The 25,587-nt window shown below is 64.1% G+C and overlaps 2 protein-coding genes across 2 annotated transcripts in view; one reads left to right on the top strand and one right to left on the bottom strand.

Annotated features, from left to right (window-relative positions):
* Nucleotides 1–5,074, top strand: part of IL6ST (interleukin 6 cytokine family signal transducer) — a 41,819-nt gene extending 36,745 nt beyond the window's left edge. Inside the window, exons 15-16 of the mRNA XM_054575349.1 lie at nt 1,511–1,592; nt 2,316–5,074. Of these exons, the coding sequence (XP_054431324.1) occupies nt 1,511–1,592; nt 2,316–3,014 (781 nt within the window). The 3' untranslated portion in view covers nt 3,015–5,074. The remainder of the gene's footprint in view (nt 1–1,510; nt 1,593–2,315) is intronic.
* Nucleotides 5,075–21,389: 16,315 nt separating this feature from the next.
* The window catches only part of IL31RA (interleukin 31 receptor A), a 29,840-nt gene continuing 25,642 nt past the window's right edge, over nt 21,390–25,587 (bottom strand). The window contains exons 12-14 of the mRNA XM_054575367.1: nt 24,098–24,191; nt 23,018–23,099; nt 21,390–21,845 (exon numbers count right to left, since the gene is read on the bottom strand). Coding sequence (XP_054431342.1) covers nt 21,390–21,845; nt 23,018–23,099; nt 24,098–24,191 — 632 coding nt within the window. The remainder of the gene's footprint in view (nt 21,846–23,017; nt 23,100–24,097; nt 24,192–25,587) is intronic.

Raw genomic sequence — 25,587 nt, 5'->3', positions numbered from 1 at the left:
TCGTGCTCGCGAGCCCCCGACGGCGCAGCGTGCCGGCCTGCGCTTTCATTGCCTTGGCGACGTTTTGTGGTTTTCGGTGGACGGGCTGACGTTAAGGGTATTCCTAAGTAGCTTTCCGCTCTTGTAAATGGACTTGGCTTTTTTCCTTTCTAATTGTTCACTGTTAATGTGTACAAGTCCAATTGATTTTTTAAAGCACATCACTCTGGTGCACTGAGACCTTGATAGGTCGTCTGTTCTTGCAGCCTCTGAGTTCCTCAGGGTTTCCTTCCTGCACACGCTGTCCCTCCTGCCCTGAGGGGGAGCGGCCGGCCTCCCGCCTCCCGCCTCCCGCCTGCGAGCGGCCGGGGCCACGGTCGAGCACAATCTCGTCTGCATCGGTGCTGCCGAGGGTTTTTTGTCACGAGCAAGGGTCAGACTTTGTCAGCTGCCTTCCTCCTCCTCCCTCCCGGGGCCGGGGCCGGGCTCGCAGCTGATGCCTGTGTCCTCGGGTTTTCCTGGAGATCGGAGTCGCCGCGCCGGTGGCGCCGCGCCTGCCCCTTCCGTGGCCTTGGTCGAGTTTGGGAATCAGGGCGGTGCCGACTGCCGCATGCGGGGTCAGTAATGGGGACACGTGGCCTCTTTTCTGGGAGAGTTTGAGTAGAATTGGCATTTTTTTTCTTTTTTAAATGTTTGGTAGAATGACAAATGAAGATGTCTGTGCCTGAGGTTTTCCTTTGTGGAAAGATTTTTAATTAAAGGTCTAATCTCTTTATACATACAGGGCTACTGAAGTTTTCTTTTTCAGGCTGTTCTGGGAGTACGTTTTCTGAAGGCATTCATCCATTGGTTGGTTGGTCCGTTCATCTGGGTTATTGTTTTTTCTGTCAGGTGCAGCGTTTACCGTAGTTCCCCCGGGAGAGCCGCCCTGGTGGGATCTCCCTGCCCGCTTTTATTCCGGAATTGCACGTGCTCTCGGGCGGCCCGCGTCCCGTGCACTTGGCCAGCCAGCAGGGCCCGGCCGCGGCCGCGCACGTTGCGCAGGGAGGGGGCGTGAGCAGGCTTCGGCGGTGGGACCGCCTGGGTTCGCTGGGTGCTTTTCATACTGTTAGTCTTTCTTCCTTTTGAAAAATCAAACATCGTCTTTTATCGGGTACCAGTGTGAAGTTGCATTTATCTTTTAGTTGGGAAGTGAACATTTTTGCTCTTTCATTATTGGAAGGGACGTACCACAGCATTTTGTGACGTAAAGCGTTTAAGTGGTGTTTATTGGGGTTCGATTTGAGATCTTACTAAGAGAACGTTGATCACTAGCTTTAGTCTCATTAACAGTTTCTCATTCTGACTAGGATGGATTAAGACCCTTCCACATTTTCGAGGGTGTTTTCCCACGGACTCGGGGCGGCCGCTGTCCCGGCTTCAGGGCACAGGCGGCGGCGGCACCGTTGGTTCGCATGGCTGGCTTGTTCTCAGTGTTGCGCGGTCCACGCGTCTGCGGCTGCCACCGACGCCGTGTCTCTTTTCTCTGCAGAATTAAAAAGCACATCTGGCCGAATGTCCCCGACCCTTCGAAGAGCCACATTGCCCAGTGGTCGCCGCGCACGCCGCCGAGGGTAAGAGGGCTGCTCCGGCTCGCTCAGAGGAGCGCGGTGAGCTCGGGCGCGTTCGCAGAGCCCAGTGAAAAGATAACCAGACTGAATCGGAACGTACGAACAAAACAGTATAATCCTAACCAAAATTTAAAGTGATACCTGCACTTTCTACTTTATTATCATTAGAGCATATTTATTCTGATATTCCTGAGGTTGGATGTTAATATCCTGATATTACACCTTGAACACTTAGTTATTAATACCCCCTCGTGACAGCCTTACGTGACAAGCATTTCCCATTGGATAGTAGACTCAAATTGAATGGTCCGCATTTTAACACGGACGGAATGGTATCTGGAAGCCTGCACGTCGTTCTTTGAACTTCCCTGAAGGAGAAATGATTTGTGTCTTTTACCTTTTAATTCTTGAATTTTATATTAACGGATTAAAATGGGATGTATACGTTTATACTCTATGACACTTCTGTCATTTGAGCTTGATTTTTATGACCCTTTCCTAGTTGTCCCGTCCAGCGAGCGACCCCGGGCCGCCGCACCCGCGCAGCGTGAGCACTGTGCGGGCCGCTACGCCTCTGGGTGACCCGGCAGCGTCTGCGGGTCAGGCCACGGGCAGGGACCTGGGGGCAGCGGAGCGTGTGCGCAAGTCAGCTCTGCGTGGGGACGCGTGCGCTCAGCGCCTGGATGAACGCACACATGGCGATGACCCATTTTCCCTCTCTTTCAGCACAATTTCAGCTCGAAAGATCAGATGTATTCAGACAACAGTGTCACCGACGTGAGCATTGTGGAAATAGAAGCCAACGACAAGAAGCCCCTCCCGGAAGACCTGAAGTCCTTGGACCTGTTCCGAAAGGACAAGGCCGTCACAGAGGGGCACAGCAGTGGCATCGGGGGCTCCTCGTGCCTCTCGTCCTCCCGGCCGAGCATCTGCAGCAGCGAGGACAGCGCATCGGCACGCAGCGCGGCCAGCACCGTGCAGTACTCCACCGTGGTGCACGGCGGCTACCGGCACCAGGCGCCGCCCGCGCAGGCCTTCTCCCGCTCCGAGTCCACACAGCCGCTGCTCGACTCCGAGGAGCTGCCACTGGCAGACTGCGTCGACGGCCTGCCACCCGGACACCCGCCCTTCCCGCAGAGCGGCAGCCCGCACGCCCCTGCTGCGGGCGCCTCGCAGTTCAGAGGGTGCGGGCGGGGGTCCCCTGACCACGAGGAGGACTTCGTCGCACACCCCACCTCTCGGGCCCACGTCTCTGGGCCGGGGAAGGCATTTCCGGAGGCCCTGGTGGCAGAGGCTCTGGGCCCAGGCCCCGAGGGACCCATCGAGGGACTGGAAACTGTGGGGACGGAGGCTGCGCTCGACGAAGGGGTGCCCAAGAGCTACTTGCCGCAGACGGTGCGGCGTGGCGGCTACATGCCCCAGTGAGAGCCGGCGCCGCACGGCCACCGAGCTCAGAGGTGGCGGCCGACACCCACGGAAGGCAAGCCTTTGACCTGGAGGACAAGAACGGCCTGTGCTCCCCACGGCCGCCCCCCCGGGGAGCCGGGACCCACATCACACACTACAGAGACCGACCCCCCACCCCCAGGGGCCAGGGGGCTGGGCCGCTTCGGGGCGTTCGCACTGCGGAGAGATGGGAAGCTCCTCGGGCCTTCAGAGGCACTTTGCGCGGTTGCCTGGAGAACAGGCGTTTCAGTGACAAGCAGCGACGCTCTGTGTGCGGCCCTACTGACTGCAGCGAAGGCCGTCGGCCGGCGTCGCAGGGAGGGGCGGAGTGAGCCCACAGGGCCAGACCCCGCCTCGGCCGCCCGCGTCCCCTTTTCGACCCAGGAGGGCGCCCGTCTGTCGTCACGCTGACAGACCGGGCGCTCCCCCGCCAGCCCCAGGGCAGTGGCCTGCAGCCCGTGCCTGGCCAACTGCGGACACTCGTGTTGGAGTGGAGGAGCGTCCGCCACCTCAACGTTCCCAGCACGGCTTTCCCGGGTAGCGCCCTGTTGGAAGACGCGTTTCACAGACTCAGCAGCCTGCCCGGGAAGGAGCTGGGAACAGACTTCACAGGCTGTCTGAAGCATTTAAAAAGTTCTTGCTATTTATAAAGGCTTAAAACATTTTTCTGTATAAACACTGTTGACCTTTCCCGTTAAGATTTCACAGTTTGGTTGATGAAGCACTTTATACATTGTCTTCAGCCTCAAATATATTTCAGTTTAATATGTTTTGTTCTTATTTTTCAGTAACCCAAGATTGAAACTCCTTTCTTCTAGTAGGTGTTGAAAGCAAATTGAGTTAAAGGATTTGGGCTGTACCCACCCAAACAAAACCAGCCCCCCAAGATGTACATTCTGACCTTGGTCAGCGGTCACTGTCTGAGCGCCTGCTGGGCCTGAGGGGAGCGGACGCGAGGGGCACGGGATCCAGGACGACCGCCCACCCCCGGCCGGCGCTGCAGGGGCGAGGGCGCGGGGCCTCCCGAGAAGAGACGTTTTGTGTTTCTGTCCTTTACGTTACAGAAGTGAGCCAATTTAACGGAGTTTGTAGCAGCGACTGGACAACAGAAGGCCAAGGAAACCGGCGCACGACCACGGCTGCCACGCCGCCCTCCAAGGCCCCTCTCAGAACCTTGTCGCCGTCCGGCCTCTCTGCACTTCGTGCTTTGTCTTCTGGCCGCGTCCTTGCCTGAGGCCTTCCCCGGGGGGCACAGGGGGGCGGAGCGGGCGCTGTTGCGGCCGCCTGCGCGGGCGAGTGATGGGCTTGGCCGTGGACGAGGACGCGTGGGCACGGGGGTGTCGGGGAGGGACCGGGCCTCAGGCCCCCGCCGCAGGTGACTGGCGTCGCTGCCACTCACACCAGTCGTCAGAGGCTGGGCCACAGCAGGACTAGGTGTATCTCATGAACGGCCGTCCCAGAAATTTTTACCTATTTGAGTTTTCATTTCTTCAAGATACGCAGTCACGGTACTGTAACCACGTTCAGTTGTAATCTCCCTCACAAGAAACAGCAGTTAGAAGAGGGGACGTTCTAATGTGAACTTGCGCACAGAGGGGCCGCTGCAGAACGTGACCTCCCGTGAGGGGGCCACTGAAGACAGGATGTCGTCGGAACGCGTTTCTCCGTGGAGGTGTGGGCCGAAGGCAACGCAGCACGCGGACCCCGCTCCCGCCACAGGACCCCGGAGGCCATGCTGGGTCTGAACCACGCGCAGAAAGTAAGTGGCTATTTGATCGCCAACGTGAAATATACAGCTTTACCCCCAGAAGAACAGGTGAAATTGCGCTCCGTGCAGAATGGCTTTGCGGTGGCCCGTCTTGCATCATCTCTGCTGCGCTGCGTGTCCACTGCGCTGTTGGCAGGGCCGCGGCTCCTGGCTCTGCGGTCGGTCTGTGTGAGACGTGAGGGGCTCATTGCCGTCAACCGTCAGGCCTGCAGCTGAGCGTGAAGCCTGGCCAGCTCCTCAGAAGGCCTCCCTGCGGACAGAATCCTCCCCCGCCCCTGAGGTCGCTGGGTGGGGCTGTCGGCTCCGGTGTCTGCAGCAGCCCCGCCCCCGCCCCCGCGAGGTGGGGCCAATCGCTGCAGGAAGACTGATGTCAAACCCGTTCAAATCTGGGAACTGAGGCCCTTGGGAAAGCGGAAAGCAGGGACCGCGGCACTCAGGAGCAGGCTCCCGCTGCGAGGGGGGGAGAGGCAGTGGCCCGGTTCCCAGCCCCTTCTGTGCTCTGCCCACGAGTTCCTCTCATTTCATCCCCCCCCAGTTCGGCCGGTGGCCCCAGCATAGTGTGAGGTCAAAGGTCAGTGGAGTTGAAACACTTAAAATGTCTATGAAAGGTCATGTTTAAAGTGGGCCACTTACAGTAGCTTTGTAAATAGAGATCAGATTTTGAAAGATGTCTTTTTTCCTACCCACAGTTAATTTAAATTGTGACATACCAAGGAGAAATAATTATGTACTAGAGTTCCCTATTTCTGTTAACTGGCATAAATTGACGAATTGGAAATCATAAACAGGAGAGCTTTGTACTTAAAGGATGATAAAATCAAACTTTAATTTTAAGCTTTGCCAAAAAGTGCGCGCGCTGCCTCCAGAGCCTTCGGCGCGTCGCCCCTTTGTGCTGGTTGAAGGGGGTCTGGCCCGGACATCATAGAAACAGTGGCGTCTGGGGGCGCGGCAGAGCGAGACGCTGCGAAGCGAGTGCACCGGCCTGTGCGCCTCATCGCTCTCCTCCGGTTGGTTCTCAGAACAACTTTCTAAACCACATCCTTCTGTTCCAACTACGCTGAGATGGCTAAAATGTCCACATAATACACTACCTAAAACAGTTCAGTTAAAATTTGTTGGGGTAGCTCTTTGTTGTAGGTCAGGGTAGATTCTCTTGCCCAGGTAAGAGTACTTTTAAAAGTTTTTTGCACCTTTCTGTGAATCGAGAGGACACGGAGCCATAGAGCGGCCCAGCATCGCCCTCGGCCCAACGCGGGTGTCGCCATGGATCTCGGGCGGCGGCGGGCGGACTCGCAGCCTGTCACCTCGACCACGGCTCCTTCGGGCGGTTTCTGCACAGGAGTCCAGCCTAGGTCAAAAAGCCTATCACAGCCCAGGGCAGAACCTTTCGGGACCAACGTCCTTTGCACCCTATGCCTCGGCTCGCGCGCGGGCACAGTGGTCCGGCGGCCGTGCGGGGAGAGGGAGGCGGCAGCCCTGTGCGCCATCCACGGTGCCACGTGGGCAGTCCCTCCGCACGGCCCAGCTGTCCTTTAAAGTCCCCCGGTTGTGATGAAAACACGCCTGGGGCCGTGGTGACAGGGCGTCCCTGGGCTTTTGTCCCTGGCGTGTGAGCACTGAACGGTGACTGCATGTTCCCAGTGCTGCTGCACAGTCCCCGGATGGGGCTGTGTCACGAAGGGGCGGCTTAAAAGGTCGGCTTTGAGAACCCTGGCTCGCAGCGTCCGCGCACCGGACAGTGGGCGCCCAGGCGCGGTTTGCTGGGCCGCGGCTCCACCTCCTGGCCCCGCCTCCCCTGTAAGGGCCGCGGGCCCAGCGCCAGGACCAGGCTCGTCTAGAGAGTGTTGTACGTGTTTTTCACCTTTGTAGTGAACTGCATGAGCTCGTAACCACAGCCGTTGTTTTTTATGTTGACATAACTCTAAATGTTACCGTATATGTACTCATGTATCACCTATAATCCTTTAAGTAAATTTATGGAATAAATTCTTGCTGGAATTTCCGTGTGTGGTCACTCCCTTCAGTGTCACAAGGCGGCGGCTGAGGTGACGGTGTCACCGTGGGCGCTGGGTCTCCTGGCGGAGTAGACGCTGAGGGTTCCGTGGCTCGCACAGGCCTTGGGAGGCCGCAGGGCGGCCGGCGTGGGGGTGAGGAGAGGATTGCCCTGCTGTCTTGGCCTTTAGGACACAGAATGGACTCAGAGGTGGCAAATCTGCTCCCCGGTTTCGTGGGTTTACAAAGACGGGAGCCCAGCCTCCCGCCCTGCAGTGCAGTCGATCCTGCTGGGCTGACGCGGGACCGACCGAGCACCGAGGCGCGGTGCTGCCGGGAGGTCTGGCCGTGGTCCCAGTGACGGGGCACCGTGGACACAGCACCACGCGGCTGCCCGAGGCCGCCCTGTATGCGGGCGGACCTGCTCAGCCGGTGCACCTGCAGGACCTCGGCGGTCAGGTGTTACCTACCGCGGGCCCCCTCGGAAGAGAGCCCACGGCCCAGACACACGCTAGCTTCTCCCCTTCCCGTACGCGCTGTGTTCTCGCGCCTGGCGTGGGGCGGTGCACTCCTTTGTGTGGAACCTGGTGTTGGGCGTGGCCCTCGCAGGCTCAGCCTGACTTCCGGTGCTGCCTCTCGTCTCACCCAGATTTCTGCCACGGGCTCCGATTCCAAGGTGATCACGGAGCCCCCACCCAGCGTCCCGGACCCCTGGCCCAGAGACGGGGGGACAAGTCTAATTCTTGGCTTAAGCTTTCTTCTTTTTTAAAGTAAAACATTCCTTCTGTGCTTTCAAAAGACAAGCGTGAAACTCAGTACAGCAAACTGCTTCTATGTCCGTGTTTAAGTCCAGCACTTTGGCTCGTTAGTAAACCGAAGAGCAGGAGCAAGGGGAAACTGAGGCAGGACGAGGAGGAAGGGGAGGCACCGCCAAGTCTGGGGAACCAGTGCCTGACCCCGTCGTGGCCACCGGCTCTCCAACGACCGAGGAAACCGCAGCAGGGCTGCTTGGTTTCTCAGCAGCTTAAAACAGGTCTGTCTCCACTGAGGGAGAAAAGGCTACTTTTAAATTCAAAGTGCAACTTTTTTGTTTCTTAGATTATAGTTAATTTCCCCCAACAGCGAAAGGTCAGGAGAAGGCAGAGCTTAGTTTCAGGGACCTGGATATTCAAACCCAGTCGCGTTTACGTGCACCAACCGCGGTCACGCCCGTCGCCCATTGCAAAGGTGGAGCTGGAATCACCCCCCGCCCCCGCCCCCCACACCTGTTTGGTGAGAACCACGCCCGCTTGTTTACGTAGCTTATGAAACTGGAATCGTCCTGGGCTCACACGGCGGGGCAGTGTCCAGTGGGCAAGAGAAAGAACCCACTCGGAGTGCGTGCATCCCCCCACCCCCTCTGCCTGGGCCGCGCACAGGCCTTCCAGGCCGGAGCAGCGAGCGGCCAGGAGCCCTGGGCCTCCCAGACGCCTGGGCGAACACTGGCTGAGGCACCGCGTGGTCAGGCCAGGCCCCTTGGCTAGAGCAGCCTTCCCGGCGGGACCGGGGAGAGCCAGGAGGCTGCTCCCAGAGGGAGGTGACCTGCGGTTTGGGCTGCAGCCAGAAAAAGCCAGTCCCCAGCAACAGCCTTTAAACGCGTAAATCCTCGGGAGGTGGTTCTGTGAGCCTTCGGTGGGGCAGGGCCCCTGCTTCTAAAGGAATGGCCTGCGGGGGGCCATTTACGTTGAAAGGCGCGCGAAGGCGCCGAGAGCCGGCGACGGGACGGCCCGCACGGGCGGGCGCAGAGAGGAGGCGAGGGCAGCCGGCCGGCGGGAGGGCAGGGTGGCGCGGGCCTTGCCCATCGTGCAGGCCACGCTGCGGAAGGATCTCGGGCCGCCGCGTGCCCTGTGGGGCGGGACTGGAGGGGCTCCTCGGTGCCCCGCCTGCCCAGGACGTGTCCCATTGCCCACGGGGCCGCATGCCAGTGCGGGGCCGATGGAGGTCAGCAGATGCAGACCAGCTGCGCCATGTTTGCTTCGGGACATTAAATCCTTAAAGATCTTACAAGGTAAACATCAGAACCGTTTACAGGCTTGGGCTTGGAGACGCGGAACCGCGAGGCCCCTGGCTGACCGCAGAGCGGGCCCCCAACCCCTGACTCCACGGCCCCCGTGGGCTCATGTCCCCGGCTGCTCAAGCAGACGCCCGGCCCGGGCGGCGCCAGCGGCCTGCACAGCCTGCGTGTCCCCGGAGCCTGCTTTCGACGGGCCCCCTCTGCGCACCGTCCCTGCCTCCACACCAGCACCCGCGCCCCTAGGCTCCCCTCCCAACCCGCTTCCTTCCAAGACCCTGCCCACGCCCCGGGCTCAGCGCTGGGGCCACCTCCCCCGGCGCACGCACCTGCTCCAACCGCGCACCTGAAAGCCGCTCCCTGAGCAGTTTGCCCTCGCGCGGTTCCTACTGTCTCACTCCTTCGCCAAAGAAAAGGGACAGCGCCCCTCCCCCCGGGGCTCACATCACATCCTGCTCCTCCTGTCCTGGGCGGGTCGCCGCCTCTCCTCCTCGGCCCGTTCACGGGGAGCCCTGTCGTCCATGGGGCCTGACGTCCTGGCCCCTCCGACCACGCTGCCTGCACCGGCCATCGCGCCCCACCTTCGGGGCCTTGGCCCGGCCCGGCCCGGCCCTCCCGCCGCGCGCTGCGGCCGCGGCAGACGCACTCTCCCTGGTTTCCGGACGCACCGCGTTCCTTCCGCCCTCTCAGCCTCTGCGCACCGTTTCCTCGCCCGAAACGTCCTCCGGGCCGAGGTCCCTTGCTCGGCTGGAAAATCCTCCCCTAGGCCAGGAACAGAATCAGACCTTCCTTTCTCCTGCTCTCCCCTCCCCACCGCAGCTGAGGGCCAGCTGCGCCCTGAGACCAGGGAGACCAGGCGGCCGCTGTTTGTCTTAGGGAGCTGAGCGCCCGCCGCCCGCCCGGCTCCGGGCGGGCGCCCGGCCCACTCGCCTCCAAGCGACGTGCTGCTGGTGAAGCTCGTAAGGAGAGGCGACAGGACAGGTGGTTCGTTTGCAAAGGAACTCTTTTATTTTTAGCACGTGCCCCCGGTTCCTTTCGCCTGGCGTTCACGGCGCCGCGGCAGGTCAGAAACTTCCCTCTTCTCCACTTCCAACGTGAGAGCCTCCCCTGACCCCGTACCCACCCCAAGAGCAAAAGCTTTTCCAAACCAACATGTGTGCTCAAAACACAGCAAACCCAAACAAAATGAAAGGCAGGTGGATTCTTCCAGGTCCGCATCCTGCTCCACCTCCTCATCCCGCAGTCGAGGAAAACGAGCCGACGGGCCAGGGACCTGCCCAACCTCCCCCCCACCCCGCGAGAAGAAACTTGAAAAAGGAGGTGCCCTGCCCTGGGAAGATGAAATCAACGCTTAGACTCGGGCTCGGCCTTCAAAAAGAGAGAACGTGCCCCGGCGGGTGCGGCTCAGTGGACTGAGCGCCGGCCTGCGAACCAAAGGGTCGCCAGTTCGATTCCCAGCCAGGCCACAGGCCTGGGTTGCGGGCCAGGTCCCGCCAGCAGGGGGTGCACGAAATGCAACCACACAGGGATGTTTCTCTCTTTCCCCCTCCCCTCCCAAATCTTACAAAAAAAACAAAAAAAACAGGCATCAGACAAGTGTAGGCCCCACAAACCAGGCTCCGAGCCCCTCCCGGGCTTAAATTCAAGGCAGCCCCAGATGTAAAGCGGTTCCCCGATTTCTTAACAAGAATGTCCTCGAGCAAAGCTTCCCGCCAACCTGAATGGATGCCCTTGAGAGACGGGGCTTACGCCTCTGCTGCGAGCCGGGCTCCCCGCGCTCCCCGTGCTCGCTCCTGCCCGCGGCCCCCGCTCCCCGAATCTTCACGTGGGCGAGGGGGTCCCTCGTCGTCGGGCGGCCCCCGTGGACCCAGCCGTCTCCCGGCGCTCAGCCCTGTCCCCTCCGCCCGGCTGGCTGGGACGCGGCCTGAGGACTCTGTCCCTGGAAACAGCCCTCGTGCCGCCCCCGGGTGTCCACGGTGACACGTTACCCCGGTCCCCCGGCCGCCTTGGGCGTGCGCACGTGTGGTCTTCCTGACCTGACCTCGCACCCCCGCCCTGCTGACGGAGGCTGTCCGGAGCTTGTCCCCGGTGAAGCCAGAGGTGCTTGATGTGGAGGCCATGACAGGGGAGTCGTGACTAAGTCCCTGGATTTTGCCTTTGGCCCCTTCCCAGGCAGCTCTGTGGTGACCGGCCCAGGCTTCCAGGCGGAGCTCGGGTCTTCGGGAGGGAACAGGTAACACGAGACACTGAGGAACGCGCTCTCGGGGGCCTCTCAGCGAAACGGCCTCGGGGGGAAAAACACTCGTTTCACATTGAGGCCAACAGCTGCGGTTCTAGGCCTGCACCCCCGGGCGGAGGCGCCTCTCTGCAGGGCTGTGCGGGGGGGCGGGCACAGGCTGCCGGGGACCCGGGGCCGTCAGCCCGGGCGGAGTGCCCCTCGGTTGGGCGCGCTGCCGCCGCCTCAGCGACCTGCGTCAGGCTGAACGTGAGATTTAAACTGCAGCTGACACGTGAGAACAGGGTGGGAGACTCTTTATGGACCTCTCTGAACAGCACCCAGCTGCCGCCGGCCCCGCACCCGCCCTTGTCCAAACGTGTGATTTCCGCAGACAGTCAAGGACACTCCAGTCGGGCCTCCGTCAGTCCCAGCGTGACCACACGACCACGGCCGGGGGCGGACAGGCCGCGGGCACGGGCTGGGGCTGGGGGCGGGGCGGGGCGGCGCGGCTGGTGCTCGCCCGCCCGCCCGCCCTCGGGGCAGAGCAGCAAAGCAGTGACGTGGGATCGCTGAGCTCGGCGCTCGGAGAGGAAGGCTCCGTGGAGACATCCGGTCGCAGCCTTTTTTACTGAATTTGAGACCACACGAAACAGGCGTCTCTCGTCTGCACCAGGTTCCTGAGAACCAAGCAGCCCCATTCCCGGACGAGGGGTCCTGCGCAGGCCACTCTGCAGGCCTCAGGCCCTTGGCTGCTCCCAGGACAAAGGGGGTCGTGGTTGATGCCGCCAGTGCCCCCCGCCCCCCGCCCCCCGCCCCTGCCCCCATCGCTTGTCAGGCAGAGTAAAGAGGGTGGCGGGCGGGGCGGGCGGGAGCTCCGTGGCCCCGCGCACCAGGGGTGGAGGCTCCGGGCGTGCGCGAGGCCCTGGGGTGAGCCGGCGTCTTCAGCTCCGCCTTCTCAGGGACCGGCGTGGCCAGCAGGGGGCTGGGCCTCTGCCCCCCATGAGATCGGGAGGGTCGCAGGTCCCAGACCGGGCCAGCAGGACAACTCTGAGGAGACACGTTTATCGCTGGGTGAGGGGCCAGCCAGGGGGCGAGGCCTGGGGCGGGGAGCCGGTAAGGAGAGTTTCTCTGGTGCCGGTGGAGGCCGGAGGGGCTGGAGCAGAAGACGGGGAGCCCAGGTCAGGTCCCCGACACTGCAGAGGCCATGTGGCCAATGGGCAGAGGGAGAGGCACAGGGCTCCCCTGCGCCCCCCGCCTTGGATGCCGGGACACGGCCGAAGGGCGACCCCCTGTGGGCACGGAGGGGCCCCGCGGGTCTCAGCCCTAGGACGCAGGCCCGGCCTCCCCTCGTCAGGACCGGCAAGCTCCCTCCCTGGGGGGGCCGAGCGGCTGGCCTCAGGGGCCCGGGCCCACGCTAGTCCCTGTCCCCATGCGCCAGGGCGGGCGGGGCCCCGCATGGCGGGGGGCCGAGGGGTTCCAGGGCGTGTTTAGACCAGGAGCCTCACAAGGGTGTCCCCGGGCCATCTCTAATGGCGAGGAGCTGAGAAGGAGCCCACGTCCTCTTTGCGGACAATTAGCACCGCTGCCCCGTCCACACCTGCCTCCACCCTCCTTCCCGGACCCAGCGCCGGCGGCCTGGTCGGTGGCACTGACGGAGGTGGCACTGATGGGGGGAAAAGGGGGCCTGGCCACGGACACGCCCCGGGGTCCCAGGACGGGCCGTGTCCCGCCCACCCTGGCCACAGCCCCCACGGAGAGGGGCGAAGCCGGCAGGGCTCCCCCGGTCCCGCTCCCCTCGCCTGCGACCATGACAACAACTGTGCACGGGACAACCTGGAAGAAAGGGACTGACTCCTAGAAAGAGAACCAACCGAGACCAACTTGTGTCTCATCCTCCTGGAAGGGCGAGGCCCGCCCAGCCCCCGGGAGGGAGGCCGGGGCCGGGGGCTTCCCTGGAGGCTTCCACCAAACAAAGGAAAAGGAAAACCAGAAAAAGGAAATCTGAGAAACTTGAAGGGGAGGAAAGGCTCCCAAACTATTTTATGAGGCCCGTGTTACCAAAACAAGAGGAGGATACACAAGAAAGAATAAAATTACAGGCCAATACCCCCAGTGAACATAGATGCAGAAATTCTCAACCAAGCACAGAGTTAGCGAAGCAACGTCAGCTGCCCTTTAACAGGACCGCGCACCGTGATCACGTGGGGTTCACTCCAGCGGCGCCAGTCTTTTCGGCACCTGCGGATCAGTCAGTGCGACACCTCGCGCGCACGGGACGAAGGGGCAAACCGCAGGGCCCTGCAGGCAGGTGCGGGAAGGGTGTTTGACGAGGAGGGAGGCAGGGCCCCCCGCGGACCCAATGACACGGGTCGATGGCCAGAGGAGGGAGCAAAAGGGAGATGGGCAGTCGGAGGGGCCGAGGCCTCAGAAACATGTGCAGCTCGTGAGCGGAGGGGTCTGGACGTGGCGTGACATCCGGGCTAGAGGCCACGGCTCGGGAACCAGAGCGACGGGGGGCACCTCTTTCTGTTTCTCACAAAGACGTCATCGTCGCTGTCTAAGGTCTGAAGAATTCTGAGCGAGAGGAAATGGGGAGAGGGGCTGAGGCCTTCGACTTCATGGCCTGAGCCCCCGGCCGCAAAATCTGCAGAGCGGGTCCCCGCTGGCCTTCCCTCCCCCGGCCACACTTGCGCTGACTTTGACCGCCCACCGTCCCCAATCGCTGCACCTCTCTCTCCACCCCCGCGCCCAGCCCAGAGGGCGCTCCCCAGCCCAGCGCCCCATCCCCAGGAGTGGGGCAGCCAATAGCCAACACCTGCCTCCTGCCTCTGCCACCATCAGCTCGGTGTGCCCCTCCCCCGCTCGGCCAGTGCCTGTGCCCGGTCGCCGCTCGCCCGCAAGTCCCCGCCCTGGGCCAGCCCATTCCCGACCTCGGCCCCAGGCCAAATTGTTACTGAACCAACTGGGGTGGGGGGGTGGGGGCGGGTCCTACCGCTCACCACCTACCAGGCAAATCTCCAAAGACAGAGTTCGGTGGGAAAGAAAGCAATCTGTTATTTAATGGCAAGTGTCGGCCTAAAATATCTGGGTAACAAAAGTAAGGAGAAAGAAGGAGTCTGAGTATGACATCAAAAATAGCTGTTTCCATATTTGTCATCACAACTACTGCATGGGAGCACCAGCTGAAAACACCGCAAGGACAAAAATCTGTCCACGGTCCCATTGTCACCAGGGTCTTTGGGAATAACAGCACCCTTCTGCCTCACAGCCATTCCCTCCAAGACACCCACAGAAAAGCCACCCTGCCCCCTCAGCCAGCTCAGGTCGGGGTTGCGCCAGGAACCTCTTCTCCCACCCAAAGTGTCATGAACGTTGGCGGCTCAGCTGGTCCCCGGCCGCCGTCCAGCCTCAGGCAGCTCTCGGAGCCTGTGCCCCGGCCCCCGCTCCCAGGCCGCCTGGCCGCAGTCGGCAGGCCCACTGGGGCAGGGGAAAGGACCAGCTGCCCTTCTGCTTTCTGGCACGTTCCATCTCCGAAGTCCTCTCCCAGAATCCCGGGTGTGTCCAGAGCCAGCGGGAGTGTCCAGCCGTCCGACCAAGGAGGGCCAGGGCGGGCCGCCTTTGCCCCTCTTCCTGCTGCTGTGTGTAGCAAGGGGCCAGGTCTCCAGACACAGGGGCAAAGCCCCAACCCCTCCCCTGTTTCAGGGGGGTTAGCCCCCCCTTACAAAATGAATTGAGCAACCAGCACCATGAGTGGCCGATCTGAGCCTACACTTACTCATCATAGGAAGACGGTTCCTCACACGACTGAGCTTCCTTGACCAGTCAGCCTCCTCCAAGACAAGCCCCACACTCAAAACGCCCCACAAACCGGACGAAACAAAATCAAGCCCGATGCGCAGACCCGTTGCTCCCGGGTGCCCGCTCCTGCTCGGCTCGGCCGCGTCGGCACCCCCCCCACCCCCACCGCGGGGGATCGGTGGCGAGGAGGCGGCTCCTGCCCCCTCTCCGCAGAGGAGGAGGCCCGGCTCGGGGGCCAGGGCTCGCGCAGGTCCCAGGGAGCAGCCGCGAAGCTGGCCCTGCAAACGGGTCCCTCGGCAATTCTCGGGCTGGGCCCCCCATTTCTGCCTCAAACTCGGGGTCCGGCGGCCAGGACAGCCAGCAGACCAGCAAATGACACCCTCTGGGTGCGCGTTAAACCCCCGCACGTGCTGTGTGCTCAGTGCTGAACCTGGCAGCCCTCCCAGGGCGTACCGCCCCCCGGCCCGTGTCCTGAGCCCTGCCCGGCTGCCCCCTCCCGGGGCCTCTGGGCTCCTCGGCCTCCACGCGTGCAGCCAAAGGTGCCTGCAAGTGGCTCGCCCGGGGGAGCCTCGGGACGGCCCGGGGGCCAAGAGTGGAAGCCCAGGCCCCTCGCCGTGGCCGGGACACCCTCTGGGCCCTGTCGCTTACCAGCAGCGGCACTGCAGCACCCGCCCAGCTGCCCTCCGAGGGCGCATGTGCAGCCCCATGAGGCCTGGCTTCTTCCGCAGAGCAGCACGGAGCTCCGACCGGTGGGGCCTGGCCCCTGCTGGGGGGGGCAGGTCTGCCCCGGGGGTCGGGGGCCCAGGTGGTGTCAGGCAGCTTCCCGAACAGGCGGGGTTCACTCACCTGGCCCCACTTTACCAAACTCAGAAAGGGTCCTTAGGGTCCCTGTCTGTGCGCCCCTCTTAACAGCCAGGCTCTGTGGGAATAGGGGCTGTGGGCTCGCAGCCGGGCGCATCAGCCTCTCTGCCGGCGCCAGCCGGCCCCCGCCTGGAGCCCCTGCCTCTGAGGAGCTGGCAGGGCCCGCCCGCCCGCTCCGCGCCCTCCCCGGCGGTTCCCTGCCGGAGGCCGCCTGCCGGGCTTCTCAGGTGGGACACTCAGCAGGTGCCGGGCCCAGGCCGGGAGCCGGGCGACTCAAGGGCGACACTGGGCAGTAGGACCCTTGAGTTTCGTTGTGTTCTGTGTGGGGGCTGCTCTTTTTAGAAGTTTCTGTTTAGGGTTTGTGTGGGAGGGTGTGGTTTGATTTGTTTTGTTGCACCATGGGGACCGGGCCGTCGGCGGAGAAGAGTGAGAACTGGGATGGAAAGCGTGTCTTCGGGCTCCAGAGACGCTGGCTTTGGAGGTCCCCCCCACTTCGTTCAGAGTACGAGCCGCTGCTGGGAACCAGCGGGGGAGGCATCCTGACTTTGCTGTTATCTCGTCATTGGAAGTCAGCAAACGGCCAGCCCGTGCTTTTCCTGGAACTTGTGTTTTTTCCTGGAGGAGAACACAGGCTGGACACAGACCATGCACAGGGCGGGATGGGGCTCACATGCTGACTCACAGAGAAAAAACGTTTGGCTCAGCGTCTGAAGCATTTGATTAATCTGGAAAGGCCACCGGGCGCGTCCCCCACCCTGTGGGCTGTTTCCTGTGAACAAGGCGTGGAGCGCAGACCCTCTGAGGGCCGCACGCCTCACGCCAGGGAGCCGGCACCCGGCCGCCCACGGGCGGCTGCTTCCCAGGGGGCGGAGCCCCACTCTGTCCAGTCTGCGTGTTGACCCCCCAGGTTCTGCACCGAGAGGGAGCCCTCGTGCACTGGGCCCTGCCCGCCCGGGCCCCCCGGCCCCCAGCCCCTTCTCTGGGGGTTCCCACTGGTCCGCCAGCCGAGGACACCCCAGTTCCCACTCTCAGCGCTCGCTGTGCCCCTCAGGACGGGGGCCTGTCCCTGCAGAGCGGCGTGACCGGACGTCTCCCCGCGGGGTGGTCGCGGGCGGGGCCGGTCCTCCAGGCGGCTCTGCTGGCCGTGAGGTGACGCCTGCACCTCCCTCCACCTGGGAGTGGCTCCTGCCTGGCTCGGCAGACTCTGGCCTCAGACAAGGCCCAGACACTGCAACAGACCGACCCTGTCGCCTCAGGACAAAGCGGACGGACAGCTCGGCCTCTGCTAGGGCTCGGGCCAGGCTCCGCCCCGGGGAGCAGGGGAAGGTAGATTTGGGTCCTCAGGAGGCCAGTCTGGAGTCCTTGCCTGTCCCTAGACGGTCTGCTCTGAGGTGTTTTCTTTCTATGTCTCTAGAAAGTTCTAGCCACGAAGTTCTCTTACGGGAGAAGCTGCTGCTGGCACGTGGCTCACTCTGCCCTTGGACCACGGCCAGTCTGTGGGGAGCGAGAGGCCGCGGAGGCCGGGACCGCGGCATGTCCCCGGTCCCCCTCCTTGTCGAGGGGAGTGGCCTAGGCAGGTCCAGAAGCTGAAGGGACAGCGCAGGACAGGTGGGGAGAGCCAGGGCCACCTCCGCCTCTGAGACCATCCGCAAAGTCCGGCCTGATGGGGGCACAGCTGGGGGCACATCCCCCACGAAGTGGGGGCCACGCCATTTGGAAGAGCAGCAGAGGGACAGGAGGGAGCTGGGGGCCGGCAGGGGCCCAGGAGAGCCGCCCAGGGGAGCGAAGGGGGCGCGGGATGCGGGCCCAGGGGGTCCTGGCAGGACAGGGCCCCCTCCGACTGCTGGCCGCGCGGCAGGACACTCTCGAGCCCTGGTGACGTCGGACGTTTACCTTCTGAAGTCTCGTTTTTAACCCGCGACAGGTAAAACTTTAAAACGGAAGCATAACGTCACATTAAAACGGGACTGCGGCTTTATTGTTTGAAAGGTCAAATACAAACGGCTCGTAAGAGCGCTTCCTGGAGGGCGCCCCCTGCCGCGCCAGCGCCCTCATGCCCAGCCTCCCAGCTTCGGGGCGCAGGGCCTCCGTCCCGGCGGCGTCTCCCCGCTCCCGTCCCCCTCGGGACGGCAGGCAGGCCGCCTGCGCTTTGCGCACACGGGGCTCCCCTCTCCGAGCCCCGGCCCCGGATGCCTCGCCCTGCCCCGCCCCGCACGCCGTGATGGGCAGGGCCAGTCGCGAAAAGGAAGCCGGCGGCCCGCAGCCAGGGTCCCCGGGGCAGCCGCCTGGTGCTGCTGGGGCGTGAGTCGGGCCTCCCCCGCCCCGTCCTGTCACCGGCGTGGCCCCGCTCGGACAGGGCGGACAGAGCCGTCGGTGCTGACTCCGGTGGCCGCGGGGCTTCTGCGCACACAGCGAGGCGGCCCGTGCTCCTGGGAACGCTGCCCCTGCTGCCCCCAGGGCCCCGTCACAGCCGCGGGGCCACGGGACGGCCGGCCACCTCGTCTGGCTCCCTTCTCCGGCTCTTCGTGCGAGACGCGGACCCCGCCGTGCGCTTCCGGCCCAGCGCGCCCCGCCCCCAGTGGGCGTTTCCTCAAGACCACGAACCAGGGGGCATCGCTGGGAAACTCCTCGTAAAATGCCCCGCGAAACCACCTTTCACACTGTCCCCTCGGTGACAAAGTCCGGCGGCGATTCCGAGTCCCGGAAGGTCAACAGACAGACGTGCAGACAGTAAATACAGGTGGGACGACGAGCTCCCCAGCGGTTTCGGCGCCGCAGGCCACGGCGCAGCTTCGTCACCGACGCCCAGCAGCGGGCAGCATCCGGCGGCGGCAGGGACAGCGGCTGTCAGTGGGGAGCGGCCGCAGGCGCCGGGAGCCCCCAGGGATCCGCGGGCGGCCCCGCCGCGAGGGCGGCGGCGGGAGCACACAGAGAACAGAGGAGTCCTCGCCACTTCGAGGGTTTGCTGTTGTGCCGCTGCGTCCCACACAAAGCTTAAAGTTCCAACAAAAGAGAAAAATAGCAACAGAAAAAGCAGAGAGCCCCTGGGGCCGTCGGTCCCGGCTGCCGAGCCGCGGCCGTGCGGGCGCCCCGAGCCCAGAACAGGGGGCCGCGCGGCGCTGACCCTCGGCTGGATGCCCGTTGTCGGGGCCACTCTGGGCACTGGGGGCCGAAGACGGGCCCCTACCCCTCACAGCGCCCCCAAGTGTCGGGGTGGGGACAGTCACCGGCTGAGAACCCCTGAGGTGAGGGATGACGAGCCCTCCCCCGTCCCCGAGCCGTCGGGGGGACAGAGGCTGTGAGGGCTGGGGGTGGGGAAAGGGTCCCCTCAGGGGCCCCGGAGCGGCGGCCACAGGGAGGCTGGGACCAGCCCGACCCCCCTCGCTGCTGCCCCCCCCCCCCAGTGTCACCTCTGAGGCTGCCAGCCTGGCCTCTGCATCATTGCGTGAGGAAGGGGTCGGCAGGCTCCGGCGCAGCAGCTGCGCGGCTCCCAGAGCCCCAGGAAACAGGGGTTTTATCCGCTTCCCGTGACCTCGCTGAAACCCAGGTTTCCCGTCGTGGCCTCTCGTGTCTCTGACGGGAACGGAGAACATGCAGGGGGCCTGCCCAGCCGCAGAGGCGACCCAGGGCGCCAGGCCGGGACAGCCCGTGGCGCGACCCCAGGACAGGAAGGCCACCAGCAGCGGCTGCGTCCTTGGCACCCCCGTAAACAGCCGCCTGAGGCTGGGGACTGAGTTTCCAGGGCTCCTGGGAAACCCCCCCAGCTCTGGAGGAGGAGCGGACACCCCGGGAAGCTCCACCATCCGTCCTGTCCTGAGCCAGGCCCCCCGACTCCCCGCTCCCTCTCAAAGGCTGCACAGTAAACATAGAAAACGCCCCGAAGGCGCTGATGGGGAGAGTAGGGATGGAAACAGGAAGAAAAGAGGCGGCGGAAGCCAGCGTGGGGGGTGGGGGGCACGGGGTGGGAGGGGCAGAGGGAGAACGGAGGCCCCCCCTCTGTCCCTGAAACCGCTCGGGCTGCTAGGCTTTAGCTCCAAGAGCCTCTCGCAGAGGCAGACAGACACGGTGGGGGGACTCGCTCCCGGCGCGTGGCACGGCCCCCCGAGAACCCGAGGAGGCCCCCACGGAGCCGGGCAGAGGTTCCAGGAGAGAGAACCGGGTGGGCACGGGGGGCGCCTCCCGGCAAGCGCGCGGTCCGAGGTGGGGTGAGAAGAGCGGTGCTGGGAGCCCGGGCGCGGGGTGGTGGCGGGTGGCAGGGCGGGGAGCCCACCACAGCTGGGAGCCTCCGAGTCCCTGCGCGCCGTCCCTCCCTGCCCCCGGGACCTGGGGCGGGGACCAGCCGGCTGTGCTGCGAGCAGGAGAGGAGGGTCTGGGCGAGCGCTGCAGGCGCCTGAGGCTGAGGACAGAGCTCCGGGCAGCGGCCCTGCTGGCTTGTGCCCGTGGTCGGGACGCAGCCCCTGGCTGCGGAGAGCGGCCGGCGACGCTGGAGGGCGGGTGGGGCCACAGGCGCCCGACACCAGCCTGGGGCGGACACCGAGCGGGGGGCGAACCCTGCCGCTCCGCTGACCCTCCGCACCCAGGACCAGTCCCAGGGTGGACAGGGCCAGAGTCCCAGACCCTCCAGAGCCACTCCTGGGCCTGGGGCCGGGACGAGTTTCAGCTCCCGGAAAGCAAAGCGGGTTTCTGCGCCGCTGAGCTGGCGGCCTGGCCGCTCACGCTCGCCCTTCGGCCGCCCTGGCCAGAGGAGTCACGGCCACACGTGAGGAAGCCTCTGATGTCACTGGGCTGAGGGTCCAGCCCAGCGCCAGCCTCCAGCCCCCGGGCAGGCAGCCAAGCCCGGCTGTCACACCGAGGCGCAAGGCTCCCCGGCCTGTCCGAGCTGCGTGCTCAGCTGGCTCGAAGGCGGGGAGCCCCCAGTGGGCACAGCTTGGGTGCCAGCCTCGGCACCCCTGCTGCCGGGGGGGGGTCGTCCTCATCCTGGGGCTCTGAGTCAGCTGGAGGTTCGAGGACACAAGCCACTGAAATGCCAGGTGTCCTACCCCAGGCTGGGGCGCAGCACAGAGGGCAGGGGGCCAGCGCTGGGCAGCGTGGCCAGCGGAGCATGTGGACCTGCCGGCTCGTGGCGGCCACCGCACGGTGCGCCTGGAGAGAGCCCTCGGGGTGCGGAGTGGGGGGCGCTGCCTCGGATGCTCAATACTTAATGAGGGGGATGAGGAGCCTTGGGCCACCGTCGGGGGGGATCCACTCCCCGCCCCACGTTGAGGGACAACACAGGTAGGATTTCAGGGGTGACTCAGAGGGGAGCCCGGAGGCCAAGGTGACAGAGCAGAGGCGCTGCCCTCCCGTGAGGCTGTCCTCTGGCGATGGGGGAGCTCTGTCCTGGGACTCGGAGAGGCAGCCCCGGCCAGCGCCACAACCCTAACCCCGCTCCTGGGGAGGCCGACACATCGCCTCAGGGCCCACTGTCCCCCGAGTCCATCGGCCACGGGCCCCAGCAAGGGCGTACCCGCGGAATGGAGGAAGCGGGTGGCGTTTCCTGCGTCATGCGCCCGGCGGGTCCCGTGGGCGCCTCCTGGCCGTGCAGCCACAGGCAGGGGCCCGGCCGGGCTGCCAGCCGCCCCGCAGACGCCGCCCTCCGAGGCGCCGAGGGGCCGAGCTGGGTGGCCTCTAGATGCCTCGTGGGGTTTGGCCTGGGCGGGTTTCAGACGCGAGGAACTCCCTGGTCGTCACGGAATTCTTCAAGTAGGGGTTTGCGGCTCCGTCCTCGAGGGCACGGGCTGGCCCGGCGCCCTGAGCAGAGGGCAGGAGTGGCTCTTCGCCCCCCGGGCGCCTGGAGCGCGGGGGCTGGGGCTCCCTGGGCGCCACCTCAGCCGCCAGGAGGGGCTCCCCGGAACTCCTCCCGGGGGGGCTGTAAAGCCTCAAGGGGGAGGTCACATACTCGTTCGTTTCTCCTCCCAAAATATTCTCCTGGCCCTTCGCGGATTCCTCTGTGGAAGCCTCTTCTAGAAAATTCTCAAAGTTCACCACCACCTTGTCAATAAGGTCTCTGGGGGCAGAGCATGGTTTTAGAATCCTGTCCTGCATATTCACAGAGTCCTCGAACTCCTTCAGGTTTAGCGTATTCTGAAAAAGAAAAAGGGACACCCCCAAGGGTCACGTGGGGACTGTGGACGGCGAACCGAGCGCTCACGAGGCGGGGCACAGCCCCGCCGTCCCCCTGCGGCCAGAAGGGGGCGCCACCTGCACGTGCCCTACTAGGAGGCCTGGCACGCGCGCCGGGCGGGAGCAGGAGCACATCCCGCGCATCGTGGGACAGTGGATCTTCGGAGGCGCCTGGCGCCCGCCCTGCGCTCACAAGGCCCAGCCCAGGCGAGAGCGTCACGGGGCCCTCAGAGCTGGAAAAACCGAAATCCTAGACCCGCATGACTTGCCCGCCTCCCAGGAACCCCCGGTGGCCTGTGCCAGGGACAGTGTTTTCCTCGTCGCCTTCGTGTTGCCAGAGCCCAGCCGGCCGAGGGTCCGCGGAGGGCGGGCTCGGGGCCAGCGCGGCAGCCGGCTCCCCAGGCGCCCGGACCGGCGCACCCCGCGGGGGCCGGCCCTGCTCACTTAGCAGCACTCGGGGAGGAGGAAGGCAAGCAGGGCCTCACAAGGCCCGTGACGGAGAGGAGGAAATAGAAACCCAAGCAACAAAAGGTAAAAGGTATAAGCAAAAATAATTTTAAAACGTCCATGTCAAAAAAGAGACTCTGAGCTGAGACAAGGGGTGAGGTTAAAAATTCCCGCAGCAGGAGACGCGGCCACAGCCTCCCAACGCGCACGGTTTAAAGGCCGTATTTGATTGGGCTTATTTCCATGGGAGCAAGGAATTCAGCCTTAAATTTTTCAGGACTGTTTTCAATTTTAAATGTCACCAAAAGAAAAAAAAAAAGAAAGAAAAAAAGAGGGTTTCTACTTCTGAGTCATTCGCTGGGAAACCCACTCCAGCTCAAGGGTGACGCGAACTCTGGCCGGCCGGGCAAGCTGCATGCGGCGCCTTCCCCGCCTCTGGGCCCCTGGGCGCCTGGCTGTCCTGGGCCTGTGCACAGCGGGTCCCCTCAGGGCTCCAGGTGGCCTCTCGGTCACCGCGGCTGTTTTCCCAACCACTCAGAGAGCTAGGTACTCGCTCGCTGATCCGGCGGGCGGGTCCTACGGGTGGGACAACTGTCTTTCTCCCGCTCCCCCTTGCTCCGTGGGAGCAGGCCGCGCCCCGCACCCCCCCCCGCCCCGCCCCCCGCCGCCGCCCGGGAGCGGCTTACCTGCAGGCCGTCTCCAGGCCACATGGCGATGCTGCTCTGGGCAGGGTTGGGCACCTGAGGCCAACACGGGCACTTGGACTTGCTGCAAGAGAAGGGGTTTCCCAACAGGAGTGAGTCCCAGGAGCTTTCCGCACGGACACCGCGGCTCTGAGCTCCTGGCCCGCGCTGGGGAACGGGCAGGATGCGAGTGACGTTGTGGGCCACCGCGGGGCGGGCGGGAGGGGGCCTGTCCCACACAGAGCTCTCCCTACCCCTGCACTTGACACCGGGCCGCCCAGGCCATCGCTCAGAGACGCGCCCCCCGGGAAGAGCGGGGCTGCGCCCTGGGGGCGGCCCCCGCGACCGCGCGGGCCCTCGAAGCCCGGTTCCGCCGCGCGGTGGTGGCGGCGCCCCTGGGAGCTTGCTAGGCATGCCAGGTGCCCAAGAGTGTGTGCCGGCGGCTGGGCAAAAATCTGCACTTGGCAGCTGAGGCCGATGGCAGCACGACCACAATTGAGCTCAGCTGCTGGGCAGAGGGGCCCAGGGCCGGCCGCTCGGCAGGGAGGGCCGCCAGCAGGGAGCCCTTGGCCCGCAGGGCAGCACCGCGCCCCAGAGCCAAGCCACCCTCCCCTGGGGCGCAGCGGGCAAGCCAGTGGCCCCCGCCCCCGCCCCCCTCCCTGCCCCAGAGCGGGAGCAGCCCATGCTGGGCTGGTGGCCAGCCGGCACCTTAACTCCTCAGCCCACGGGCTCCAGCACCGGCTCTGCCTGCCCTGAGCCCTCCTGCCCTCAGGGACCCCCCAGGCCCCGAGAGAAAGGGCCTTCTCCCCGGCTCGGGGCCCAGGAGCTGAGCCCGGCCGACAAAGCCCAGGGGCGGCTGGCGCTCCCTGGCCTCCACAGGGCCGGTGCTCGGGCCGGGCAGGCAGTCCCGTCGTCCCGCCAGCGCGCGGGGAACCCCGGGGCAGGGCACGGGATGCTCAGCAGCAGGGAACCAATGAAGGGACGGCCACCACCCGTTGCGGGGCGCCCCCCACCCCACGTCGCTCCCCACCCGTCCCTCGCCCCGGTCTTCGGGCCCGCGCTGCAGGTGGGCTGTGAGCTCACGTGGGGTTCCTGAGACCGCAGGTCACCGCCAGGACGAGGAGGATGAGCAGCCCGCTGCCAACCAGCAGGGTGAGGAGGCCGATCTCCAGGACGCCTGCAGGGAGAAGCAGCCGTGAGCGCGGTGGGCCCTCCCGGCCGGGCCCCGGGCCCAGGCCACCGTCCTTCTCCCTGGGCTTCGGCTGCACACGCCTTACTCTTCCCTTTCCATTCAGTCCAGGTCGTGAGTTAAAAAGAAAACGCGGCGTGTGTGGCTCCCACTCCCCCCCGCCCTCCCTGCGTGAGCTCGGCAGCGTGCGCCCGGCCTCCCCCGCCACCCCCCCGGCCATTCGCTCCGTGACTGTCGACCGAGCCCTCCCTGCGCACCGCGCACAACTCCGGGTAGCAAGACAGCCAGCAGCGGGCAGGGACCGGCCGACCCCCGCTCTCCCGGAGGAGCTCGCGCTCAGGAGAAGGGTCCAGGCAACAAATGCCATCGGCGTCTTTGAGAAGCAAAATTTGAGCTCACGTTTCCAATGGGAAGGAACCTCTGGGCAAAGGTAGGGGCAAAGCACTCCAGGCAGGAGACGCCCCACGATTTCAAAAAGAGCTGCGAGAACACAGCGTTCGCCCACGAAAACGCCACAGGGTCTCTCGGGAAAAACGCGCTCTGTGTCCGCGTCTCCCGGAGCCGTTCAAGCTGCGTCTGTTCTTTAGAAAAGGCGGTGAACGAGAGACTTGCAAGGCCACGTAAAGCAGACGGCAGCTGTTACTGCAAAATTTGTTCCTTCGCTTTTAATATAAAATGTTTATTCTTCAAAAGTCTTGGTTGGTTTTTTTTTTTTAATAAATTCTCACCGAGGGTATGTTTTTATTGATTTTGGAGAGAGAGGAAGACAGGGAAAGAGAGAGAAACATCGATGGGAGAAAGAAAGATCGGTCGGTGGCCTCCGGTGTGCGCCCCAACCAGGGGTCGCGCCTGCGGCCTGCGCCTGGGTCCTGCCTGGGGGTCAAACCTCACCTTCCAGGTGTACGGGGTGACGCTCCGACCCACAGAGCCGCCCAGCCAGGGCAGAGCAGTTGTAGCACATCCTTAAAACTGAATGTCTTTCACTCCGGGACGTGGGAAAACAGACACACCTGTTCCTCCTTCCTCCTCCCTCGTCTCCCCGCCAGCCCCACCTTGGGTCCCTCTGGAGCACTGCCCACGACTGCCGTGCAAAGCTACGATGCAGTTTCCGTTTCCGTTGCATTTATTAAATTTTTCTTCCTTCCAATTTTTAAAATAAAAGCTGATGAGTAGAACATGTTATATATACGTTTTTGCTTTAAAAAACTCCAAAACCGATGCGGGCAAGTCCCCTCCTGTGGGCCTGTGCTGCTTGTCCAACCAGGACTTTCCCTCCGAGGCCCCACCACGGGGTGACCGTGAACTGGGGGACAGCCTCGCGGCGGGAGCTGAGAGTGAAGTGAGCATGAACCCAAACCTCAAGGTGGCATGTGAGGAAGGCGCC

This window comes from Pteronotus mesoamericanus, unplaced genomic scaffold (assembly GCF_021234165.1).
Source record: "Pteronotus mesoamericanus isolate MK-2021 breed Mesoamerican mustached bat unplaced genomic scaffold, CSHL_Meso_final contig_29, whole genome shotgun sequence".
NCBI classification, from domain to species: domain Eukaryota; kingdom Metazoa; phylum Chordata; class Mammalia; order Chiroptera; family Mormoopidae; genus Pteronotus; species Pteronotus mesoamericanus.
This window is presented reverse-complemented; position numbering and strand designations above follow the sequence as displayed.